Raw genomic sequence first — 23,574 nt, 5'->3', positions numbered from 1 at the left:
AATTGTTTGTAGTTTACTATGACTATATAAATATTTGAAAGCCAAAATAAAGGTGTTTTTGTTTTTAAAGAACTTCTGTTTTGATGACAAGAGCTTGCGAACTCTTTCTACTTGTCTAATCCTTTTGATTAGACATATCTAAACTTAGATAGACTTAATTGCAAAAAACAAAATTTAGTCAACATATTCAATTTACTGATTTTAACAAGTTAAGTTTTAAGTTTCCCGGTGAAATTTTGTCTCACAGAAATATGCCACCTGAGGTATTGAAAAATTACAGGCACATATACTCTAGTTAATAATTCTTTTAAGTTTAAAGCAGATGAAAACAGATTGAGTTAAGGCCCCTCTCTTTCCAGGGATGACTATGTTGTTGTTTTTACTTACTGTGTTTCTATGAGGTATGGCTTCTTGCTGTCAGCGTGGCATTTTCTTTTAGCAACTTCTATGTACCTCTTTCCTTTAGAGGACAAACCTTTGTTTTTTAAAGTGGGGTCAGGCAAACATTTTCTGTGAAGAGCCGGATAGGAAATATTTTTGGCTTTGTGGACCTTGTGATCTTTGTCATAATGATTCAACTCTACTGTTGTAGCGTCAAAACAACCACAGACAATACACGAATGAGCATGGCAGTGTTCCATTGAAACTTTATTTACAAAAGTGGGCAGTGGGCCGGATTTGACCCATGGGGCTGTAGTTTGCTGACCTAAAGGAATATTCTGGACACATCCAGACTTTGGTCTTTCTTTTCTTCTACTTGGAGAATATGTAAGTGGCAAGGGGAAGATGCATCTATGCATGCCGGCATGTGTTCACCCTTTTATTCCATACTTTCACTCAGCAACATTTAGTGCCCTCCTGCAGCCTGCCAGCCACTGTGCTTGAGGCCGGTGCTGTGCTTTACATGTGTATTTTAGACATTGTGTGTAGCTTTTGGAAAGGCAGCAATCCCCTGCTTTCTCCTTGGAAGGCTGTGAAGATTAATGCACGCCATCACAGAAATCTGAGGAGGAAAAGTTCTATGGCGATCAGTGTTGTGCACACAGCAGATTTTGTATAAAAGGTTTTAGGTATGGAGCAATAATGCAAGAAAATCCATACAGGAAAACTTGACCACATCTTTGCTCTTTCATCCATCTAAGCAGTCTCAAGACTGTTTTCACAATTCAGCATCCATCCATTATGGAGGGAATGGACCTTATCAGGAATAAGGCTACATAAGACAGACCCACAGCTAACATCATACCCAATGGTGAGAAGCTGAAGCTTTTCCTCCGAGACCAGGAACAGAACAAAGATGCCCACTCTTGCCACTTTTAATCACATAGTTAGGTAAGAAAAAGAAATAAAAGTCCAGATTGGAACAGAAGAAGTAAGACTGTCTCTATTTGCAAATGAAATGATTTTATATATAGAAAACCGTTAAGACTCCACCAAAAAAATTGTTAGAACTGATAAATGAATTCAGTAAAGTTGCAGCATACAAAATCAATATACAATAATCAGTTGCATTTTTATATATAGTAAAAGCTATCAAAAAGAAATTAAGAAAATAATTCTGTTTATAACTGCATCAAAGAGAATAAAATAGCTAGGAATCAGTTTAACCAAGGAGAAAAAGACATACTCTGAAAACTGTAAGACACTGATGAAAGAAATGTAAGATGATACAAATAAATGGAAAGAAGTTCCATACTCATGGATTGGAAGAATTGATTTTATTAAAATGTCCATACTATCCAAAGCTATCTACAGATTCAGTATAATACCGATCAAAATGCCAATGGCATGTTTCACAAAAATAGAATGTGTACAGTCTTAAAATTTGTATGGAACCACACAGGACCAAAATAGCTAAAGCAATCTTGAGAAATAAGAACAAAGCATCATACTTCATGATTTCAAACTCTGTTACAGAGCTTGAGTAGTCAAAACATTATGGTATTGGTGTAAAAATAGAAACATAGATTGATGGAACAGAATTGAGAGTCCAGAAATAATCCTATGCAAATATGGTCAATTAATTTACAACAAAGCAGCCAAGAATATACCTGGAAGGGACAGTCTTTTCAGTAAGTGGCGGTGGGAAAACTGGGCAGCCACAGGCAGAAGAATGAGTGGCTTAAAGGTTTAAGTGTAAGACCGGAAACCATAAAACTCCTAGAAGAAAACATAGGCCCTAAGCTCCTTGACATTGGTCTTGGTTTTGATTTTTTGGATCTGATACCAATAGCAGAGGCAACAAAAGCAAAAATAAACAGGTGGGACTACGTCAAACCAAAAAGCTTTTGTACAGCATATAAAAAGGGCAGCCTACCAAATGAGAGAAAGTATTTTCAAAATAGGTATCTGATAAGGGGTTAATATCCAAAATATGTAAAGAACTCATACAACTAAGTAAAAAATAATCTGATTAAATAATGGGCAAAGAACCAGAATAGACATTTCCCCAAAGAAGACATACAAATGGCTACCAGACACATGAAAAGATGCTTAACATCACCAATCATCAGGGAAATCCAAATCAAAATCACAATGAGATATCACCTCATTCCTGTTAGAATAGCTGTTATTAAAAAGACAAGAAATAACAACTTTTGGCAAGGATGTGGAGAAAAGGGAACCCTGTGCACTGCTTGTAGGAATGTAAAATTGTGCAGCTACTATGGAAGACAGTATGGAGGTTCCTTAAAAAATTAAAAATAGAACTACTTAGGGACGACTGGGTGGCTCAGTTGGTTAAGCATCTGCCTTCACTCAGGTCATGATTCCAGGGTCCTGGGATCGAGTCCCACATTGGGCTCCTTGCTCAGCAGGGAGCCTGCTTCTGACCTCTGCCTGCCGCTTCCCCTGCTTGTTCTCTCTCTCTCTGTCAAATAAATAAATAAATAAAATCTTTACCAAAAAAAATTAGAACTACTTATGATCCAGCAGTTCTACTTCTGGGTATTTATCCAAAGGGAAATCACTATCTCAAAAAGATTTTTATACCCCCCCCCCCCGCCCCGTGTTCATTGCAACATTATTTACAATAGCCAAAACATGGAAATAACCTAAGTTGTCTGTTGATGGACGAACAGATAAAGAAAATGTGTTCTCACACACACACATACACACACACACACAGCCATAGAGGCATATTATTCAGCCACAAAACAGAATGAAATTTTACCATTTATGACAACATGGATGGACCTTGAGGACATTATCCTAGGTGAAATAAATCAGATAAAGACAAATACTGTATGTTATCAATTATATGTGGAATCTAAAACAACCAAACAAAAGGGGCACCTGGGTGGCTCAGTCGTTAAGCGTCTGCCTTTGGCTCAGGTCATGACACCAAGGTCCTGGGATCGAGCCCCACATTGGGCTCCCTGCTCAGCGGGAAGCCTGCTTCTCCCTCTCCCACTCCCCCTGCTTGTGTTCCCTCTCTCACTGTCTCTCTCTCTGTTAAATAAATAAATAAATAAATAAATAAATAAATAAATAAATAACTCTTAAAAAAAATTGAACAACCACACACAAAAAAATGAACTCATAGATACAGAGAACAGGTTGCTGGTTGCCAGAGATGGGATGGGGAGTGGTGGTGGTGCTAGGAGGTAGGCAAAATGGGTGAAAGTGGTCAAAAGGTACAAATTTCTAGTAATAAGGTAAATAAGTCCTGGGAATGGAGTGTACAGCATGGTGGCTATAGTTAATAATACTGTATTGTATATTTGACAGTTGCTAAGGGAGTAGATCTTAAAAGTTTTCATCACAAGGGAAAAGCCAAAAAATGTGTAGCTGTGTGTGGTGATGGATGCTAACTAAACTTAAAATAGTAATCATTTTGTGATATATATATATATATATATATATATATATATATATATATATGTAATATATATATCTCAAATCATTATGTTGTACACCTAAAACTAATACAATGTTATATGTCAGTTATATCTCAAAAAATTTAAAAAATAAATTAAAAAAATGCATATGAAAAAACACTTGGTTAGTGGGAGTTCAGTAACTGGGGATATGATGGTGTTCCTGCACAGACAAGCACATCCTGGGGTGGGGGTTGTGACAGGGCAAAAGGAAATGGTGTAAAATATTGAGGTGGAGGGAAATCAACACCAAGTCTGTCTACTTCTGGATATCGCCTAAGGCCGACTTTGGTTGTATGTATGCTCCTGCATCTCGCTCTCCCAGGGTTTTCAGTAGTATGGTTCGGTGTTAGGGTGGGGCAGGATGCTGAGAGCAGTCCTGTCTCATCTTGAAGCTCACAAGTGCGTTCTGTAGGACCTGAGCGCAGAGGCCACGCAGCCTGAGCAGATAGATGATCAGCATCATTCCACAGACAAGTGCAAAATTTGGTTCTGATTCAGTGTTGGGAATAGGCACAGTGAGGTTTGTTAGTCTTGTTTAGTAAATAGGAGGACACCAAAGAAATGTACCCAGTACCTTCAAAGAACTAATCCTTTGGTAAGCACCCAGAGTTGGCACTTCATTTGGAGTTGGAAAGTTCAAATAAACAGTTATTAGGGTCTGCTCAAATCAGCTGTACAAAAAGTACAGAAAGTTACTCTTGCCCAGGGCAGCCTACTCACCCCAGAAATACCGGTCTTAGTGTGCACAAAGGGTTCAGATGTTCCTAGTCTTTCAAGATGTCCCTGCTGACCCTGTTCACCTAAGAAATAAATTCCAGCGGTGCTGATAAGCCCTTTTTCTGGCAGTAAGTGAAGAATGGATAGATGTACTTTTAAATTAGAAGTTACATCCTGTGCCATTCATACATCATTGGCTCTAGTAATCAGGATTACAGATTAGCAGGGAAATGTAGACTCTGAGCATAATGAAAGATATAAAAAAACCAAGGTGTCACCTTCAGTAAAGGTGAGTGGACACTTTACATTAAAAAAAAAAGACTTTTATATTAAATCCTCAATTTTTTTTTTTTCTTCTTGAGAATTGGTTTCTTAGGCCTTTCTTCATATACTGCTGCAGAATCTGAAGATCTTGTTCATCTTGGTTTGAACCCACAGGGCTAGAGAGATAGAATTGAGCGTCTCTATAATAGGCTAAATGACTGTGACTAAATGAAATGTTAGCTTTCTTATCTCTGAAGTGAAGGGTTTGGACTATCTTTCTAAGATCTCTTTTGGCTGTTACACTTTTTGTCAGTTCCATTGCTATAGGTTGGTTTGTGGTTCACCTAAGGACTCTTCAGAGTAGCAAAAGAGTGCCTTTGAACATACTGGACTCTTGAATACTAATGTACTATACTCTTAAAAATGGTATTATGTTTAAAAGCGAGTCATTGTGTTCTAAAAAAAAAATGGTATTATGTGGTTCAAGAAAAAGAAAGACAAGAATCTGTGTCATTGCGAAAACATCAGTATTACTGAGGTAGCAGTTCAAAGCACAGAACTTTGTTACAGATAGCTCATTGTTTTTATATTACTGGCAGTTAATACAAGAGTCTCAGCATGCTTTAGGTTAGAGCTGATGTCACAATATTACTGTATCAGAGAAATGAATTTGGTCTTTTGTTGTATATTTAAAAATCTCATCCCTGTTGAAGTTTTGACAAATGAAGCTTTCCTAATTTATAGAATTAGATTTTCCTTTCCCTTTTTCTTTTCTTTCTTTCTTTTTTTTTTAAAGATTTTATTTATTTGACAGAGAGACAGCAAGAGAGGGAACACAAGTAGGGGGAGTAGGAGAGGGAGAAGGTTTCCCGCTGAGCAGGGAGCCTGATGCGGGGCTCGATCCCAGGACCCTGGGATCATGACCTGAGCCAAAGGCAGACACTTAACTGACTGAGCCACCTAGGCACCCCAGATCTTCCTTTCTCATTCATAAATCTTTTGGAGGCTATTTTATTTCCTTATAGCATTTAAAAAAAAAAAATATATATATATATTTATGTAAGGTTTTATTTATTTATTTGAGAGACAGATAGCAAGAGAGAGCAGGAGTGGGGAGGAGAGAGAGCAGCAGGCTCCTCCCTGAGCAAGAGCCTGATGCGGGGCTTGATCCAAGGATCCAGGGATCATGACCCAGGCTGAAGGCAGACGCTTAACCGACTGAGCCACCCAGGCGCCCCGATCCATATACCATTTTTTTAAAAAGCAATCAGTTGTTATAGGCCATAGTTTGAGCCAGAGAGTGGAGGTGATGTTGTAGAGTAGAGGTTGGTGAACTATAGCCTGCAGGTCACATTCAGCTCACCACCTGTTTTTGCAAACATTTTGTGGGAATAAAACCACACTCAGTCTACTATTACCTGTGTCTACTTGTGCAATACAACATTACAGTTGAATAGTTAATGACAAAGACTGTATGGTCTGCAAAGCCTTATGTATTTACTGTTTAAATATTTACCTTCGCAGAAGAAGGTTGCTGACTCCTGGTCTACAGGAGTGTTGTCCAGTAGGACATTCCTGCAGTGGTGGGAATATTCTTTCTATATACACGCTGTTCAAAACGATAGCCTCTGTCTGTGTGACCACTGTCGTGCACTTGAACTGTGGCTAGGGTGAGACTGAAAAACTGAATTGTTAATTTGAACTTAACATTTTAGATTAAATAGCCACACGTGGCTGGAGATGACTGTCTTAGACGGCGTATGTCTAGAGATTTGAAGATAGGGGACCTTGTGGGTTCAGAACCGCTAATTGTTTTATATTGAATTTGGCAGAATGGAAGCTTATGTAATATGATCCATTCTTGTGATGACGATAAATGGTTATATATCATATGTACCCATAGGTATATGATTTTTTAAAAGTTCACTATGATTTCAGCTATTTCATATATACTATTTTTCATTTGCAGTGAGGAGGAGCTCCCGTATCATAATGCAGCTATGGAACGGGTGAGTCCAGCTCTGCATGTATTTATCGTTACCAGTGAATTATGTTTATCAGAGGAATAAAATCTCCACCTTTGTGATTTTGAGTGCCATGTTATATGTAAATGGTGCAGGCATTCAAATTTCACTCTAAGAAAGTAATTAACGGTGAAACAATTTTAGGAGATTTTTGGAACTTCTGATAGATACTTGAAAAGAAGAAAGGTAGCAGTTATCAGAGACTTGTATTCTAGACAGTTCTCAGTCTAGGAGTGCTTCACATGTACAGCCTTTGAAGAACACAAGCGCTTGGGACCCTCCTGAGTCTGTTAGGTCAGACTCTCTGGGCAGGAGCTCACGTAGGTCATTTGTGGAAAGCTTCACAAGTGATTCTCATGTACTCTGTAGCTCATAAAGCAGGATTCTAGACCAGTAACTTTTTGTAATAGAACTATTCCATGAGGTTGTAACCAAATTTCCTATAAACAGCAACAACAGAAGTTTGCTTTAATCAGATAAGTCTATTAGCTTTTAAGGACTTTAAGAAATCTTATGTATAGTAAACTTGTCACTTTTTTTTTAAAGTTAGTGTTTCCCCTTTTTTCATTATACTTGGCTAGGCAGCTGGTCCCATAGCTGTGTGTGCATGAGAACTAGGGATTGCATGTTTTAATGTTGGTCAGAATCTCCCTCTCCTTCTCTGTTTTTTTCTGTACCAAGAAATGAATTGCAGAATGAAAAGCAGGCTACTGATTGGGATTATCTTCAGTTTATGTTTGATGGGGGAAGGAGGCTGAGTTTCAGATAATGGAGGTAAAGAATTGGAATGAGAATCTGAGAAATACTTTAGAAAATCTTCCTCAAATAAACAATTTCTGAAAATAAGAAAATGAAGCATACCTTTAAGATGCAGACAGAATTGCCATTTGAAGATTCTTATAGGTACTTTCTACAGTTGAATTCTCTTGTGACTGCCTCATTTTTTCCCAGTATCATAACCTTGATGTTTTGGCAAATGAGTTTCTTTCTTACAATAGATACATTATTGAGTAGCAACTGTGTATCAAGCACTGGACTAGGTACTGCCTAGAATACTAGGGTCAAATAAAGAGGTAGTTTCTGCCTTTGAGACACTCACTGTCCGTCCAGTGACTAGAGGAAGATCAAGTGAGACAAAAGGTGGGAGATTATTGGTGGCTTCTATCAGTCCAGTTTGAAATAGGAATCTGAGAATCTGTTCCCACTCTCTGACCATTTTCCCTCTTGTCTAGTGTCCTGACTTCACTGATCCTTGGACCTCACTGATACAACCACTGTTATATTATCCTTCACCAAACTCATGTCTTCATTCCCCTCTCTCTACAGCTGAAATTCTACTGTAGGTCAGTACAGTCACTCCCATACACCTTTACCTCCCTCGCCTCTCTTGCTTCCTCTGGACTAAAGTCCAGGCCAACTTTCAGGCAGGAAAGCATGCTGTTACTAGTCAATTTTTGCTCCATTTCAACTATTGGAACATTCTCTTTCCTCCTCAGACTTCCAGTACCTCCTCTGTCCTCTCAGCTCATGTTCTTTTTATTTCTTATAAGAAAATAGAAGCAGGCAGAGAACTTCCACAAACTTCCACAACCACAGCTACCCACCTGTCTTCATCTGTGCTTATAGGCCCTCATCACTATGAGTGATTAGACTTGTTCAGGGACATCACTCGAGCTATCCTTCCCTCCCTCTCCCGAATTCTTTCTCTTTCTGCTTGATTGTTCCCATCAGAGTAAAATTTATTACTTCTCCTGTAAAGCAACAACAATAATACCAATCTTCTTTTGCCCCATTTCCTCCGTAGAACTACCCTGATTCTCTTTTGCTCTTACAGCAAAACTCCTCGAAAGAGGTGTCTATACTCTCTTTTCCATTTCTTTCCTGCATTTCCTTCTTGCATGTCAGATTTTTAACTTCCCACCCTTATCCCCACCCCCCTTCTGGCCTGTATTAGGGTCTCTAATTGCCTTTGTACTGTGTCATCCAGTAGGCAGTTTTCAATTTTCCTCTTGACCTACCAGCAGTTTTTGATGTGGTTGGCTACGGTCTCATTCTTACACATTCTTTCTTCCCAGCCTTCAGACCCTCAGGTTCTCCGCATGTTCTTTCCTTACTGGCTGCTTGTTCTCAGTTTCCTCTGCTTGTTCCTTCTCATCTCCTGGATCTCTGTACCCCAGGGCCCAGGCCTTGGAACTTCGCTTTCCTGTCTGTATTTTTTCCTTGTTAATCTCATCTTGTCTTTTGGTTTTAAATGCCAACCGTATGTTGATGACTTGGCTCCCTGAATCCCATACTTGTATATCCTTGCATATACATTTAAATGTCTACACTTAGATGTCTGACTTAATCTGTGCACTTAGATGTCTAACAAATGCCCAAACAGGAGTTTCTGTTGTTCTCTCTCTTTTTTTAAAGATTTTATTTATTTATCTGACAGAGAGAGACACAGCGAGAGAGGGAACACAAGCAGGGGGAGTGGGAGAGGGAGAAGCAGGCTTCCCGCGGAGCAGGGAGCCCGATGTGGGGCTTGATCCCAGGGCCCTGGGATCATGACCTGAGCCAAAGGCAGACGCTTAACGACTGAGCCACCCAGGTGCCCCTGTTATTCTCTTTAAATCCATTCTGTTAACAGACTTCCCTGTGTCAGTAAATGGGAGCTGTACTCTTCTGGTTGTTCAGTCTAAAACTTCTAAGTTATCTTTGACTTTCTTTCTTTCATAATCTGCATTTCATCGGTCAGCAATCCTGTGAGCTCTGCCTTCAAAATGTATTCAGAATTTGATGACTTACCATCACCACTTCTGCCACCCTGTTCACTGTAACCTCTCTTCTGGAACTTTCTATCTTCCTGCTTCTGCTATTTTCCCCCTTTCTCCCCCATGATCTTCCTGTTCACCAAAAGAGATAGAATGAGCCTGTTTAAGTAAGATCATGACACTCTGATTGGAACATTGTGTTGCCTCTCAGTCATATCCACAATAAAACGGGAAGTCCTTAGAGTGACCTTCAAAGCCCTGTATGATGTGCTTTTTGTTAAGGCTTTCATTTCGTCTTCACTGCCTGCTCTTCCTTACTCATTGGCCTCCGTAGTGGTTCCAGAACACGCCTGCCGTATCCCTTCTTTGGCTGCCTCCTCTCTGGGGCACTTCCCGGCCTCGTCCCACAGTAGCTACGAGACACCTTCCATTTCCTTTGCTATTTACTCACGTATCACCTTCAGAATAAGACCCTCCTCCCTGACCATTATATCTAAAATTGGGAACTCCCTCCCTCCACACATGCTAATTATCTCTCACCTTCCTCTGTTTTTCTCTTTAGCACCTAACGCTATTTCACATTCTAAATATGTTACTCGCTTCTTTATTTTGTCTGTTTGCTCACTAGGTTGCCATCTCTATGGGTCGGTTATCTACTCTGTTCACAGCTGTACCCCCAGAACACAGAGCCTTGCATGTAGTATATGCTTAGTAAGTGGTGGCTGAATGCATAATCCAATGAATGTAACAGCTGCTTTATAACACTAAATATGGACTTAAATACTTTTGAATGTTACAATGGCCTTTATTTGAGAAATTAGGGAGAGAAGAATCAGAAGGTATCTTTTAACAATAGATACCCATATTTGGCAAAATATAATCTGGCAACCCAGTATAGCCTTCTGCCTTCATTGTCCCTGCTTGTTTTTCTTTTGTATAGTTTTCTGGTGCAGAAAGTTCAGAAGTCTGGGAACTGGTGATATAGATGATTCAAGAAGGGTGACAATGAGGGAAAGAAGAAGTAGAAGACAAAAACTAGTGCAGGATGCATGCTTGAAGGAGGTTGTCTTTACATTTTTGTTTTTTAAGAGACTTGCCTGTAGAATAAAAGACCTACCCAGTTATGCTTATAATTAATTGGTTGTTTACTTTAAAGAGTTTAATAGGAAGTCACTAAAAAAATCTATGCATACCTTAATAATTTAACATTAAGACATAATTTTATATTCATTTGCCAATCTTTTACTGGGAAAGAGACAGGATTCTGAGGCTGCTCATTGAGATTCCATTTATGCCTTTTGTATAAGTTTTGTCTAAAACTTCTCTCCTATTACATGACCTGCCTTTTATACTCTTGGTCTCTTTAAAGTGGAATGAGAACTCTAGACACACACAAAGCAGTCTAAGACTGTAAACTGTTTAGTTTATCAGAATTTCCCCCAATTTTTCTGGTTTAAGTTTAGTTCATTATTCTTCAATGACTTCCTAGTCCTAATGGCCAAGCCTGCAGTTTCCAGGAAGCTATTATTTCATTGAATAACATCAATGGAAATAGTACCTTGTGGAATCCTACATGTATTTATTAATCTTTACAAAGCATACACTTGAAGCATGCACTTACTGTCTTTTGGGAAGACTTGTACACTAATGCGTAGTCAAGTTATCGTGGTTTTAGTTCCAGCTTTGCCATTATTTTGCATAAGGCCATTCTCTGTTTAAAATAGGGGTAGTAGGGCGCCTGGGTGGCTCAGTTGGTTAGGCGACTGCCTTCGGCTCAGGTCATGATCCTGGAGTCCCGGGATCGAGTCCCGCATCGGGCTCCCTGCTCGGCAGGGAGTCTGTTTCTCCCTCTGATCCTCCCCCATCTCATGCCCTCTCTCTCTGTCTCATTCTCTCTCTCAAATAAATAAATAAAAATCTTTAAAAAAAAATAAAATAAAATAAAGTAGGGGTAGTAGTCGGCAGTCCCTCCTAAGAGGATCAGTGTTGATATTGCAGAGTGCTTTGGATTCCCCCAAACAGGCATTTAAACAAACAATCACATTCATTATATTTACCCAGCAGAGAACAATATTAATAATGGATTATATTGTTTCTTTGAGCTTAATTGATGTTTTTAATAAGGAGGAAAGGATATGTAAGGCTATGAATTTTCATGAATTCAGCTATTCCTTTATGTAATGCAGTATTTTGCATAGCTTATAGAATATTGGAGCCTATTCATATCTTTAAAAACTGTATCTTAATTTTATGTGGTGTGAAATCTTACTCAAAATACATGACCAATAGACTTTTTAGTGTCGTTATTCTGTCAAAACAGGACTCTCCTTCCTGTACTTCTTGTCCTCTCCTGACCTCTGCTGGTGAGGTCTAGGTGCGTGTGACTCTGGTCCGCTGTCCTCAGTCACTTGTCCTGATACTCAAACAGGAGAGACAAAAAAAGCATCTGAGGATTTGAACTTTAGTAAAGTTCCAAAATTTCTTATTCTAGAAGAGAAGGCCATTTAACATCCACCCATGTGTTGTGTATATGTGTAGCCATTACTGTCGGGGTTATTAACATGTTAACAATAGGAAGAGCCTGGGACTACACAGGAGATAAGTTAGTACCATGTGGATGATTCCACAGTTGTCAAGTACTTACTGTTCAGTTGGTCCTGCATAGGGCTAAAAATATAGTCTGAGATCACTGGAGATTGAGAAGCAGCAAAGAAGACATTGGTCCCAGCCAGTTTTAATCCTTATACCTTCCTTGCCTGAGTAGAAGGGGCCAGTCTGACTCAGAGGGGCATCAACTTAGGACAATCAGGTATCAGATTGCAAACTCAAATGGAAGTTTAGTCCTTTTCTGAAAATAGCTCCTGGGAAGAAAAGTGCACAACAGTGTACTGTTTTCATAGTCAGTGGAGTTAACGGAGAGATAGCAAAGGGAATATAGGATAGACATAAAGACCTCGGCATTATTTTCCTTTTGATATATGTTGTTTTGACATTCTCAGGGGAATAGAATTTTCTTATACTATGGTCTCCTATCTGATTTTAACAATTGCAGTGATGAGCTCACCTAGTACCCAGATCTTAGTTTTTAAAAACCATTCCCCATTAAAAAGAACCACTGTTTTTTAAAGAAGTGGCTGCTCTAGGTTTAGGGTAGAAAAAGTATAAAGTAAAGTGACCATGATTATTTTGTGCCAGATAGGGGGGCATGTCTAAAGGATGCACTTGAAGGGGGAAATCTCCAACCAGATAAGAGGCAGTTCTGCCAAATTTGAGACAACTTGAGCTTCTAAAAGAATAATGATAGTGGATTATAACACATTGAATAAAATAGTTCTTTTATACCATAGTGCTATTTCAAAGGGAGGAGGGGCTAGAAGAGAAAAACTTTTAAATAGAAAAGTGTCAATTAATAATATAGAAGGAATCATAGAAAAAAACCACCACATCATTTTAGCACCATCAGAATCAGAATCTATTCAGGCAGGGATTATTAGTGGATGATAAGACCATTGAATAGAATTGTTAAGGGACAGGATGTTCACACTCCCTCAAAGTGTGCCACACAGATTACAGTTGACCATTGACCATACAGTGGAGGCAGGGGTGCTGACCCCTCATGAAGTCGAAAATCCACATACGACTTTTTTTTTTTTTTAAAGATTTTCTTTATTTATCTGAGAGAGAGAAAGATAGCGAGAGAGAGAAAGAGAGACAGTACAAGCAGGGGGGAGGGACAGAGGGAGAAGGAGAAGCAGACTCCCTGCTGAGCAGGGAGCCTGACACAGGGCTCCATCCCAGGACCCTGAGATCATGACCTGAGCTGAAGGCAGACGCTTAACCGACTGAGCCACCCAGGCGCCGCTACATACAACTTTTGGCTCCCCCAAATCTTAACTACTTAGCCTACTGTTGACTGGAAGCCAACATAGATGGATAACATGAACAGTCAATTAACTGTTAATAAATATATTCATTACATTTATTAATATGTATTAATCTACTTTATATGCTCTTATATATTAGGTACTGTATTCTTACAATAAAGTAAGCTACTGGTTTAAGTTTAGTTCAGTTTAGTTCAGTTAAGTTTAGTTTCTTTTAGAGAAAAGAAAGTGTTATTAAGAAAATTGTAAGGAACAACAATGAATCATGGAACACTATGTCAAAAACTAATGATGTAAGGTATGGTGATTAATATAACAATAAAAAAAGTAAAAGAAAATTGTAAGGAACAGAAAATACATTTACAGTCCTGTACTGTATCACATATAAGTGGACCCATGCAGTTCAAACCCATGTTGTTCAAGAGTGAACTGTAGAAGTATATGGTGCACTGTTCTAACCTTCTGTAGGTTTAAAGTATTTCAAAACAAAAGTTAGGAGAAATAAAGATGTCTGTATTTGAAGTCAACAGAGTTATCTAATATCAATTCTGTATAGACTTCTAACATCAGTAGTTCTGCCCTTTGGCACTACTGTGAAAAGTGTTGCCAACACGATGGACTGATACCATTTTACCATTATGCTACATAAGAAATACTGTTATAATTCATTTCTGGTTATTTCTATGTTACAATGATTGAATTGCTGTCAAAAGTATTTATGATCTTGTTGCATCCATTCATCCTCTTTCTCCTTCCTACCCCTCTACCTCTGGGGTGACAGAATGCTATTATTTGTTTCACAGTGCTGTTTGCTTATCTTTTCTTATATAAATTATGTTTAATTTTAAAATATTTGACTTTTTAAATATAACTGCCACTATTTTAGGTGATGAAATTAAATCAGGAATATATGATATGGTTCCTGTTCTCAAGGAGTTTATACTTGAATAATAACAATAATGATAAGATTTGGGCATTTAGGGCAACTAAAACACAGCTGTTAGGTGTTATAACAATAATCATAATAATTCTTATTTTGTAAACAAGACAACTAAGATACAGAGAGATTGAGCAATTTGCCCCAAATGAAACTATAAGAAGGAGCAGAATTCACATTTGAATCCAGGCCAGCTGGGTCCTTGGTCCATGCCATAAAATGCTGAGTAAACAGTTAATTTTGCTTGGAGCATGGAGGCATTTGAGAAAGGTTCCAGACCTTTGACATTTGACTGGGTCTTGAGAGGATACGTTTTACCATATGATGGTGGGGAAGAGCATCACAGGCAGACAAATAGCAAACTTTGGTTAAAGAGGTATAAAAACACATCATGTGCTGGGAATGACAAATATTTCAGAGTGGCCAGATGATACAAGTAGCAAGAAGTAAAACTGGAAGGTGAATGGGACCATATTGTGAAGGGCTGTCCATAAAGTTTGAACTTCATTTGTAGATAGTGAGTAGCCATTGAAGCGTTTTTAACTGTGACACATTTTAAAAAGTTGTAGTAGGTGGGATTGAAGACCATCAGGGCTATGAGTAAGGAATTAGTGCCTTCATCTAGGAATTAGGATTGCTGAACTATGTCAAGATTCTCACTTGCTCTTCTATTCTAGTTTGTCTTGGTGTTACTGAGTCCATGACAAGATGGTGTACCTTACCCTGTTTTTCTAGAGCATTCACGTTCACATCTGTCGTTTGTGATTTCAGTTACTTCTTACTTCAGAATAAGTTCTGGAACAGTTAGTGGTAGCATGTTTGGTGATAAAGTATATTTTATCTACGAGTTAGAGATTCATGAGTGGAGGGGGGGCAGGCGGGACAGTCACTTGCACTCAAGTCAGGTGTGGCTGAATTGATGGCATTATGGAGTTAACATTTAAACTTGATGGAACTACTGACACTTAATTTTTAAATCCTGCAGCCCGGGGCTTTTCCCAAGATGTATCTTTTTTTTTTTCGCCCTTCCCTTTGGGGAAAGAAAAGCATACTTATTAATGGTTTTTAAAATTGTGTGTGTGTGTGTGTTTTGTTCTTGCATGTTATTGTGTAGCATTTAAAATTGTGTATATGATAAGAAATAGAATACAGAATATGCCTTTAAAAATAAAGAGTAACTAGTTCTTAAAATGATTCATTGATAATTCATAGTCATAAAGGTGAAGGATAGCAAGAGACCTGCTAGGTCTCAGCAGGGTTGTTCCTGGCAAAGTGTATGTTATTATACTCTTGGGTTGGCTTGAATTATTTGGTGTTTTCCTGTTGGTGGAGAAAGGGATTGTGCTTTGAAGAAGTCAGGGGAGGAAGTGCAGAAGAACAAAAAAAATACTAAACTTAAATCAATCTTGATTTTTCACAGCTTGGCCTTCTCTAAAGTCACATTTAGCAGAAACATTAATTAGATTTCAGTGCCCCTCTGAGCTTTAAAATTAAACATATTTCTGGAAACATCAGCAACATTTTATCACTAATAATATAATGAAGAATATGCTTAGTCTTTTGAAAAATGGGAATTATAACAATATGTTTATTGCTCACGAGTGATCTTTTATTATGAAAAACGCATCACAATTTTTAGAAAGAGTTAAGAAGTAATTAAAGAGTTTTAAAAATATGCCTAAAAATAGGGGCACCTGGGTGGCTCAGTTGGTTAGGCGACTGCCTTCAGCTCAGGTCATGATCCCAGGGTCCTGGGATCGAGCCCTGCATCGGGCTCCCTGCTCCGCGGGAAGCCTGCTTCTCCCTCTCCCACTCCCCCTGCTTGTGTTCTCTCTCTCGCTGTCTCTCTCTCTCTCTGTCAATTAAATAAATAAATAAAATCTTAAAAAAAAATATGCCTAAAAATAAAATTCTCTAAAAATATTTTCATTTTTGGAAAATGAGGATCTTTTCCTAAAATCAGGATTTTCTTTGGGATTTTATGCTTCTTTTAAATCTAAAAATATTGGTGGTGGGTATATGCCATCTGCCTGTGTGAGGCTGGGTGGAAGACCGTTGATAAGGAGCCTTTGCTTTCCTCGGAAACTGCGGTCACGTGAGCCGCGAAGAGGACACGGGGGAAGCAGGAGACCTGCTGCGGTGGCTCAGAGGGCAGGTCCTGAAGCCTAGCTGCCCGGTTGTGAACCGCTCTTTACACTTGAATTTACTGCATAGGGAATCTGAAAGCCATTAGACCGCCTTGTGCCGCTGTTCCCTTATTTGTGAAATAGGGATGATTATACGTACCTCACAGGGTTGTAATGAGCACACCGTTTTGAGCACAGAGTAAATCTTCAGAACTGTTTTCTTTGCTGTCTAGTCTTTCATTTCCTGTGCTTTTGATTCATAAACCTATTACACTTACAGAGGCCTCCAGAAAAGAAAATGTGGGCTTTGGGAATTAACAAAATAGCGGAATCTCAGCTCACTCATAAGAAACGATCACATTGGGCTCTTTTCCTGAAAATGAAATAGGTGCCTGCTCTGTGCCGGGGACTGGGGAAACCGCACACGTCTCCGCCTTCATGAGGCGCAGAGGTGTTAAGGGAGAATGCAGGTTAGGCGTGCAGCAGCTGTGGGCTCCCTAACTCGGAAGCCAGGTAGGAGACAGTTCTACCACCTGGTCACAGACAGGCAGGTCACTGCCGACTTCTTGGCTGAGAAGGGTGTTTTTCCCTGTCTGAAAGGATGGAGTACAAATGTGCCTTCTGAGGGTTTAGGCTTCCACAGAAAAGGGACAGAGGAGCTGTACATGCCCAGATCTTTTTCTAAACTTACTAATTAAGTCACTTTACCACCTTATGAGTGAATAAGAGATTGGAGAGCAGGCCCGAATAATTAGGAAAAAACATCCCTTCTCCTGGAAACCAAAGAAGGGAGGAAGAAGCATTATCTGTACCACCTTCCCCATTCCCCAGCTTTGCTCCAATTCCAATTTGGTGTGACATCCAAGACCCTTGCCTACATTTTCAGCCTCATCTCCTGATGCTTCCTTTTTTAGCCTTTTAGAACTACTGTCGGCCGCCCGCGGTGCTGCACTGTCTCAGAACGACATTTATCCGTGCTTCGTGGAATATTCAGTCCCACGTTGCACTTGATAAAAATCCTAGTAATCTTTCAATAAACTTTCAATTCTTCATTTAGGGCTTACCTTCTTTAACATCCCTAGGTGGATTTGACTGCTTCTTCCGTTGTGACCTTGTGGTCACCTTTTCTGACCGTATGTTGTCATACCTGTCACAGTACCATCCATGTCCACGACAGTTGCCCTGAGTTGCCCTGAATTTTCTTCAGGGCGGCAACTTTTACTTACTTTTGGATAAATTTTTCACTAACAAATTGCTAGTTAGATATTAATCTCTCCACAAATAAATACCCAGTTCTCCTTTAAAGAATCATCTCCGTCATTGAAAACATTAAGATGCTAGAATTCAGTAACATATAAAAGAAGAGAATGGAATTTTGAAGTTTTTTTTTGTTGCTGCTTTAAAAATATTGCAAAATATTTTAGAACTGCCTTTTGGTTTAATTTTGTAGAATACATAGGGTTTTCAGTGATTAGTTTAAAAACATTGGAAAATTTAAACAATTCCTTTCTCTTTACCTGTCCCATTGGAGCATCTCCCATGTATCTTAACTTCGGCTATGGAATACTATTGCTACAACTATAATCACTTACCTAAGTTTTTAAAGTTAGATAGTGTATTTGCTTATCTAAGAGCTTAACTGTTTTAGTAGTTTGTTTTTTTTTTTAGAGCATTTTCTTTAACTTTTTTTTGTAATTTTAAGTATGGAAGACTCAAACAGTAACAGTGAATTTCAATTTTATTTTAGCAAAAGCAACTGGAAATTGAAAGAACTACTAAGTGGTTGAAAATGCTAAAAGGATGGGAAAAATACAAGAACACTGAAAAGGTAATTAAAATAATGTTACTTCTATCTGAAACTACACAAATTCAATGTGAATTTTCCCGATAAAAGTTTCTCTTAAGTTATAGAAGTATATTAATACTTTAATTTAGGGGCGCCTGGGTGGCTCAGTCGTTAAGCGTCTGCCTTCGGCTCAGGGCATGATCCCAGGGTCCTGGGATTGAGCCCCGCATTGGGCTCCCTGCTCCGTGGGAAGCCTGCTTCTCCCTCTCCCACTCTCCCGCTTGTGTTCCTGCTCTCGCTGTGTCTCTGTCAAATAAATAAATAAAATCTTTAAAAAAAAAAAAAATACTTGAATTTAGTTGGGATGCCTCAAATTAGGAGTCTTTGTGTCCTAACAGAATATCCAATACAGATAGGTTTCAGCAGTTTAGAGGCTGTTCCGGGTAGTCCCGAGGTAGGATGGTTTCAGGAGTGATTTGCTTCAGCTGCTCCATTGCATTGCCTGTGCCTTAGTTTCGTTTCCTGTCTCTGCTCTGCCTTCTGCAGTGCCAGCTTTCCCTTGGGGTTGGTTTCCCTCTGGGGTCAGAACCCGTGCTGCAGCTCCGGGCTTCACACCCACACGTCACACTGCTCAGGAGGAGGGCTGGCCTTGACAGCTTTCCCTGAAGCAGGAGCAATCTTTCCAAAAGCTTCTAGCAAACCTCCCCTTAAATGTTTTTGCCCTGCAGAGTTGGTGCTGAGTTTTAAACCAATTAAAACATAACATACACATCTATTACTGTCACCACCAGCCTCATCACAAAAGTCTTTAAACATTGGGAAGCTGTGAAGTTCATGGTGGTGGAAGTTTTTTTTTTTTTTTGAAGAGAAAGGGGCTTTCTTGAAATAAAGTTGGGAATATCAGAGCTAACCCAAGAGAAGCAAAGTTAAGTCCTTTACTACAGGACTCCTCAGAGACTTTACTATTATAACACGTGGTCGGGGGACCACACCTTCAAGACGGACCTTAAACTGACTGAAACTTACTCGACCGTGGAAATCTTTTTGTCATAGAGCATCTTGCAGGACTAATGCCCCTTTTCTTTTTGAGCATCCTAACTACCCTTATTTAAAGTCTGTTAGACTCTTTTATTATTTTATTTTCATCAGGAGTTAGCTCATTTTGGGGTTGTTGATTTTATTGTGTGTTTTAGCATTAGGTTGGAACTCAAGATGTTCTTTTGAGAGGAATCAGTTCAAAGTAGAATGAGAGGAATCAGTTTTGAAAGGAATCAGTTCAAAGTAGAATGTTAGTTATGCAGAGTGGCCTAAAGTTGGCACCTACTTTACCTCATGTCTGTGGGAAGATTGCTCAAGTGGTAATTACAGGGTAAATGTCGATGCGGCGGCACTTACACTTTCATCTCAACATTTGGTCTAATAAGATATTTGTAGAATTATACGGCTTTGTGTTCTCCTTGAGTATACATAGATCTATGAAAGTATGTAAGCCGGTGTAAAAATGAGCAATTCTACCAAGCCATTATTCTGACAGCAAGTCTGACTAATGTAGTTCCTAGTAAGAGAGATTTGAACAGAACTGTTTCTTTGATGTATAATTTTAAAGCACTTTCCCACAACTATAATGCTGGAATTATTTGATAATATATATGGTCCAATTTGGTGTGCAACAGAATGTACTTTCTAAAAGAATTGCTGCTTTCAATTCATATCTCATTTTAAATTGCACTGAGGCAAAAAAAAAGTAGCATGTGTTTTTCTTCTCTTCCAAGAGGAGGTGAAGTTTTCTCTCCACAGATTCCTTACTTACGTAATGGTAACACAAAGAAATTTCTGCAAGTGTCTTGAAATTAAAATATAACTGTGATAGAGAATATTTGGATCTTTAGAATCCAAGCTTTAATGAAAGGCAGTTTCCATTAAGGTTGTTTGTGTTGCCTATGTGTCTCACAGTTCTCACGGTGCCTGGTTCAGTAGTACTGCGTTTAAAAAATATACTCTATTAAATGAAGTCATCTCTGTTAGCTGGAGACATTATGATTTAATTAGTCATGATGTAATTGTGTCTAAGCTATGTCACAGCAGAGTACCTACGACAGATACACTTTTTTCCTTTTTTTTTTTTTTTAGTCAAGTAACTGAATGGACCTTATATTAGTTAGCGTTTTATTTTACTGATGGGAGAATGGAGGCACCAAGTTTATAAATAAATTTCTCAAGGTCACACAGCTTGTTCGTCACAGCAGGAGATCCCATGCCCACACTCAAGGGCTCGTTTACCGTACCATCTTTCATGTTTGCTTTCCCTTTTGGTGTTTGTCAATAAAAAGTCAGAAGGAAATAGAATGTAGTTATAAGAGCCAATAGGGCCTTGTGTATGGTTTAAAACTTTTTTAGATCTGGCCTTGAGGGACTCATGCCTATCTGGAGGCAGAGATGAAGGAGTTATAATGGAGCAGGGATGCTTTAAGAAAACGGAGAGACAGTAAAGAGATAAGCAGCTCAGCATGAACTCTTGTTTCATGGTAATACACTTGGAGTGTTGCAAGTCCCCCACATGGAGCCCTGCTGGGTAGGCTACAAAGTTGGCTACTGGCCAGTGTGTGATGTGGACTGGTGCATTCATCACTATTTTGAAATCACTAAGGTTAGAAAGAGGTATTGAAAATGTTAGGTCAGTCAGTGGAATTGTTTTTTAGTTGATGGATGTTTAAATATATCTTTGTGACTGAAATAGACTACTTGATTCTGTTGGCAAGGAAACAAAGATACTGAAAGCAAAAGGTAGATTTCAGGGAACCTTCATTTATTTTTCCTTAAAGATTTTATGTATCATATCCATAAAATAAATTTCTAACAGGATTTTTAAAGGTAGTACTTTTTAACTTGGAATATTATTAAATATTGTATATTAAATCCAACATACAGACATTCTATATCATGATTGTTAAAACTCTGGTGTCTGGGGGCATCTGGGTAGTCAAGTCGGTTAAGAGTCTAGCTCTTGGTTTCAGGTCAAGTTGTGAGATCGAGTGCCATGTCAGCCTCCATGAGCAGCATGGGGGTCTCCTTGAGATTCTCTCTGTCTCCCACTCATGCTCTCTCTCTCTCTCTCTCTCTCTCTCAAATAAATAAATCTTAAAAACAAAACCAGAAACTGTGGTCTCTGAAGTCAGACTAACTGAATTTCAGTTCTTCTACAGTTTATTAGTTGTATGGTTTGGAGGTAGTTATTTTTCCACATCTTCATTTTCTCATCCGTAAAATGGGGATGATAATAATAGTATGTTCCTCTTTAGGAATGTGATAGTACGGCCTCCTTGCTCGGCTGGGAGCCTGTTTCTCCCTCTGCCGCTCCCCCTGCTTGTGCACTCTCTCTCCCTGGCAAATAAATAAATAAAATATTAAAAAAAGAAAAGGGAATGTGATAGTATTACAAGGAATAAGTTGACATAGAAACACATATACTGGCTCCTAATAAATAATCAGAAAATGTTAGCGTAACTATATTACTAAAGTCATTATTACTAGATTCATTATTTTCCTCACCCTCATCTCCTCATTTCCCCTTCCTGGCAAATCCATGTGGATCCTTAGTATTGATCTTCCCTAACTCTGTAATGTAAAATTCATTCCTCCCTTCCTCTGATATAATATTTCTCATACAGTCTCAAGGTGAGAGTCTCTCTGTGTTGGACCAATAAGAAGTAACCACCACATTCACTGCCCTCACCCCAGCATCTTTATTCCTCAACTTTTTCTGGTTTTCCCCTCCAATCTCTTGTGTCCTATGACATAAGGGCTAACAGCTCCTGCACATTTAGACAGTATATTGCCTACTGTTCTCCTTTTCCCACTCTGGCCCCCTCTGGGGAGTCTGTCTCTGTCACGACTTCTCCCATCAGGGTGTGACGCTCAGCTCTGTAGCAAGGAGTATTTTATAATAAAGGGATATCAGTCTATGGTATCAGTTTAGCTGCTTACACATAGATCTTCCCTGCTACTGTGAGCTCCACAGAACTTTTTCATGTTTGTAGCCAGAGCACCTACCTAATAAGTGTTGGCCACAAAGCCCGCAGTCATTACGTAGTTGCTTTTTAGAATGAGTGATGATGTTCATTTATGAGTTGGAATAAACAGCTATCACCTGCTGCTGCTGAAGTCTTTTTTAGCTGTAATCTCTTAAGAGGCAGTGGGATTTGGCAGAAGTGCCCTGAAATAGGACTAAGAAGGCGAAATTCTTTGACCTAAGCAAGCCACTTCTCTGTGCCCTGGTCTCCCAGCATTTAAGGTGGAGTAGCACTTGCTTTGCCTACATTACAGACTCTCATAGAAAATATGAGATATTACTTTGTCAGTTGAAGGATTCTCAACAAATGTAAACTGGACACTGTTCTGGAGAATAAGCAAATTTTATTTGTATCTGTCATACTTGATATAATTCCTACTTTGTTTTACAAAACTTCTAAAATTTCTATGATAGGTAAAAATTTGTGAAAATTATGTTACCATAGTGTCAATCTGTCATATAAGAGTTGTATTTGAAAAACAAATAGGCATAATTTATTTTTTTTTCATAATTTAAAATTCTTATTTTAGGGTCTCATAATTTAATCCTTTTTCTGGTATATGTGACTTTGTGTACCTGTTTTTTTATTTCACTACCTCCTAAAGCTGAATTCCAGATACATCTCTTTTTATATTCCCTTTTTTTAAAATTGAAGTAGAGTTGACACATAGTGTTACATTAGTTTTGGGTGTACAGCATAATGATTTGACAACTCTGTATGTTATGCTTACCTTTTAAATACAGTTTCATTATCATTTTAATGCTTTCTGCTCTTGGATTCCCTTAATATTTTCTGATCTGTGTATTTTAGTAAGTTCACTTGAGCAGAATAGTGGGTACTAGCTACATGCAAAATGGTCTTGGAAAGATGGTCTTTGTTTTTTTTTGTTTTTTTTAAAGATTTTATTTATTTATTTGACAGAGAGAGACACAGCAAGAGAGGGAACACAATCAGAGGGAGTGGGAGAGGGAGAAGCAGGCTTCCCGCGGAGCAGGGTGCCCAATGCGGGGCTCGATCCCAGGACCCTGGGACCATGACCTGAGCCAAAGGCAGACGCTTAACGACTGAGCCACCCAGGCGCCCCGGTCTTTGTTTTTTATAAAATGTAAAATAAATATCTTTTGCTAAA

General features: G+C 38.8%; 1 protein-coding gene across 4 annotated transcripts in view; it reads left to right on the top strand.

Annotated features, from left to right (window-relative positions):
- Positions 1–23,574, top strand: part of USP6NL (USP6 N-terminal like) — a 246,248-nt gene that overhangs the window by 160,803 nt on the left and 61,871 nt on the right. For all 4 annotated transcript variants that reach the window (XM_078075131.1, XM_036112671.2, XM_036112672.2 and 1 more), the window contains 2 exons: positions 6,832–6,871; positions 18,337–18,417. In XM_078075131.1, coding sequence (XP_077931257.1) covers positions 6,832–6,871; positions 18,337–18,417 — 121 coding nt within the window. The remainder of the gene's footprint in view (positions 1–6,831; positions 6,872–18,336; positions 18,418–23,574) is intronic.

Source organism: Halichoerus grypus, chromosome 6 (genome assembly GCF_964656455.1).
Source record: "Halichoerus grypus chromosome 6, mHalGry1.hap1.1, whole genome shotgun sequence".
Classification (NCBI taxonomy): domain Eukaryota; kingdom Metazoa; phylum Chordata; class Mammalia; order Carnivora; family Phocidae; genus Halichoerus; species Halichoerus grypus.
The sequence above is the reverse complement of the archived record's forward strand: the minus strand, read 5'-3'. Positions and strand labels throughout refer to the sequence as shown.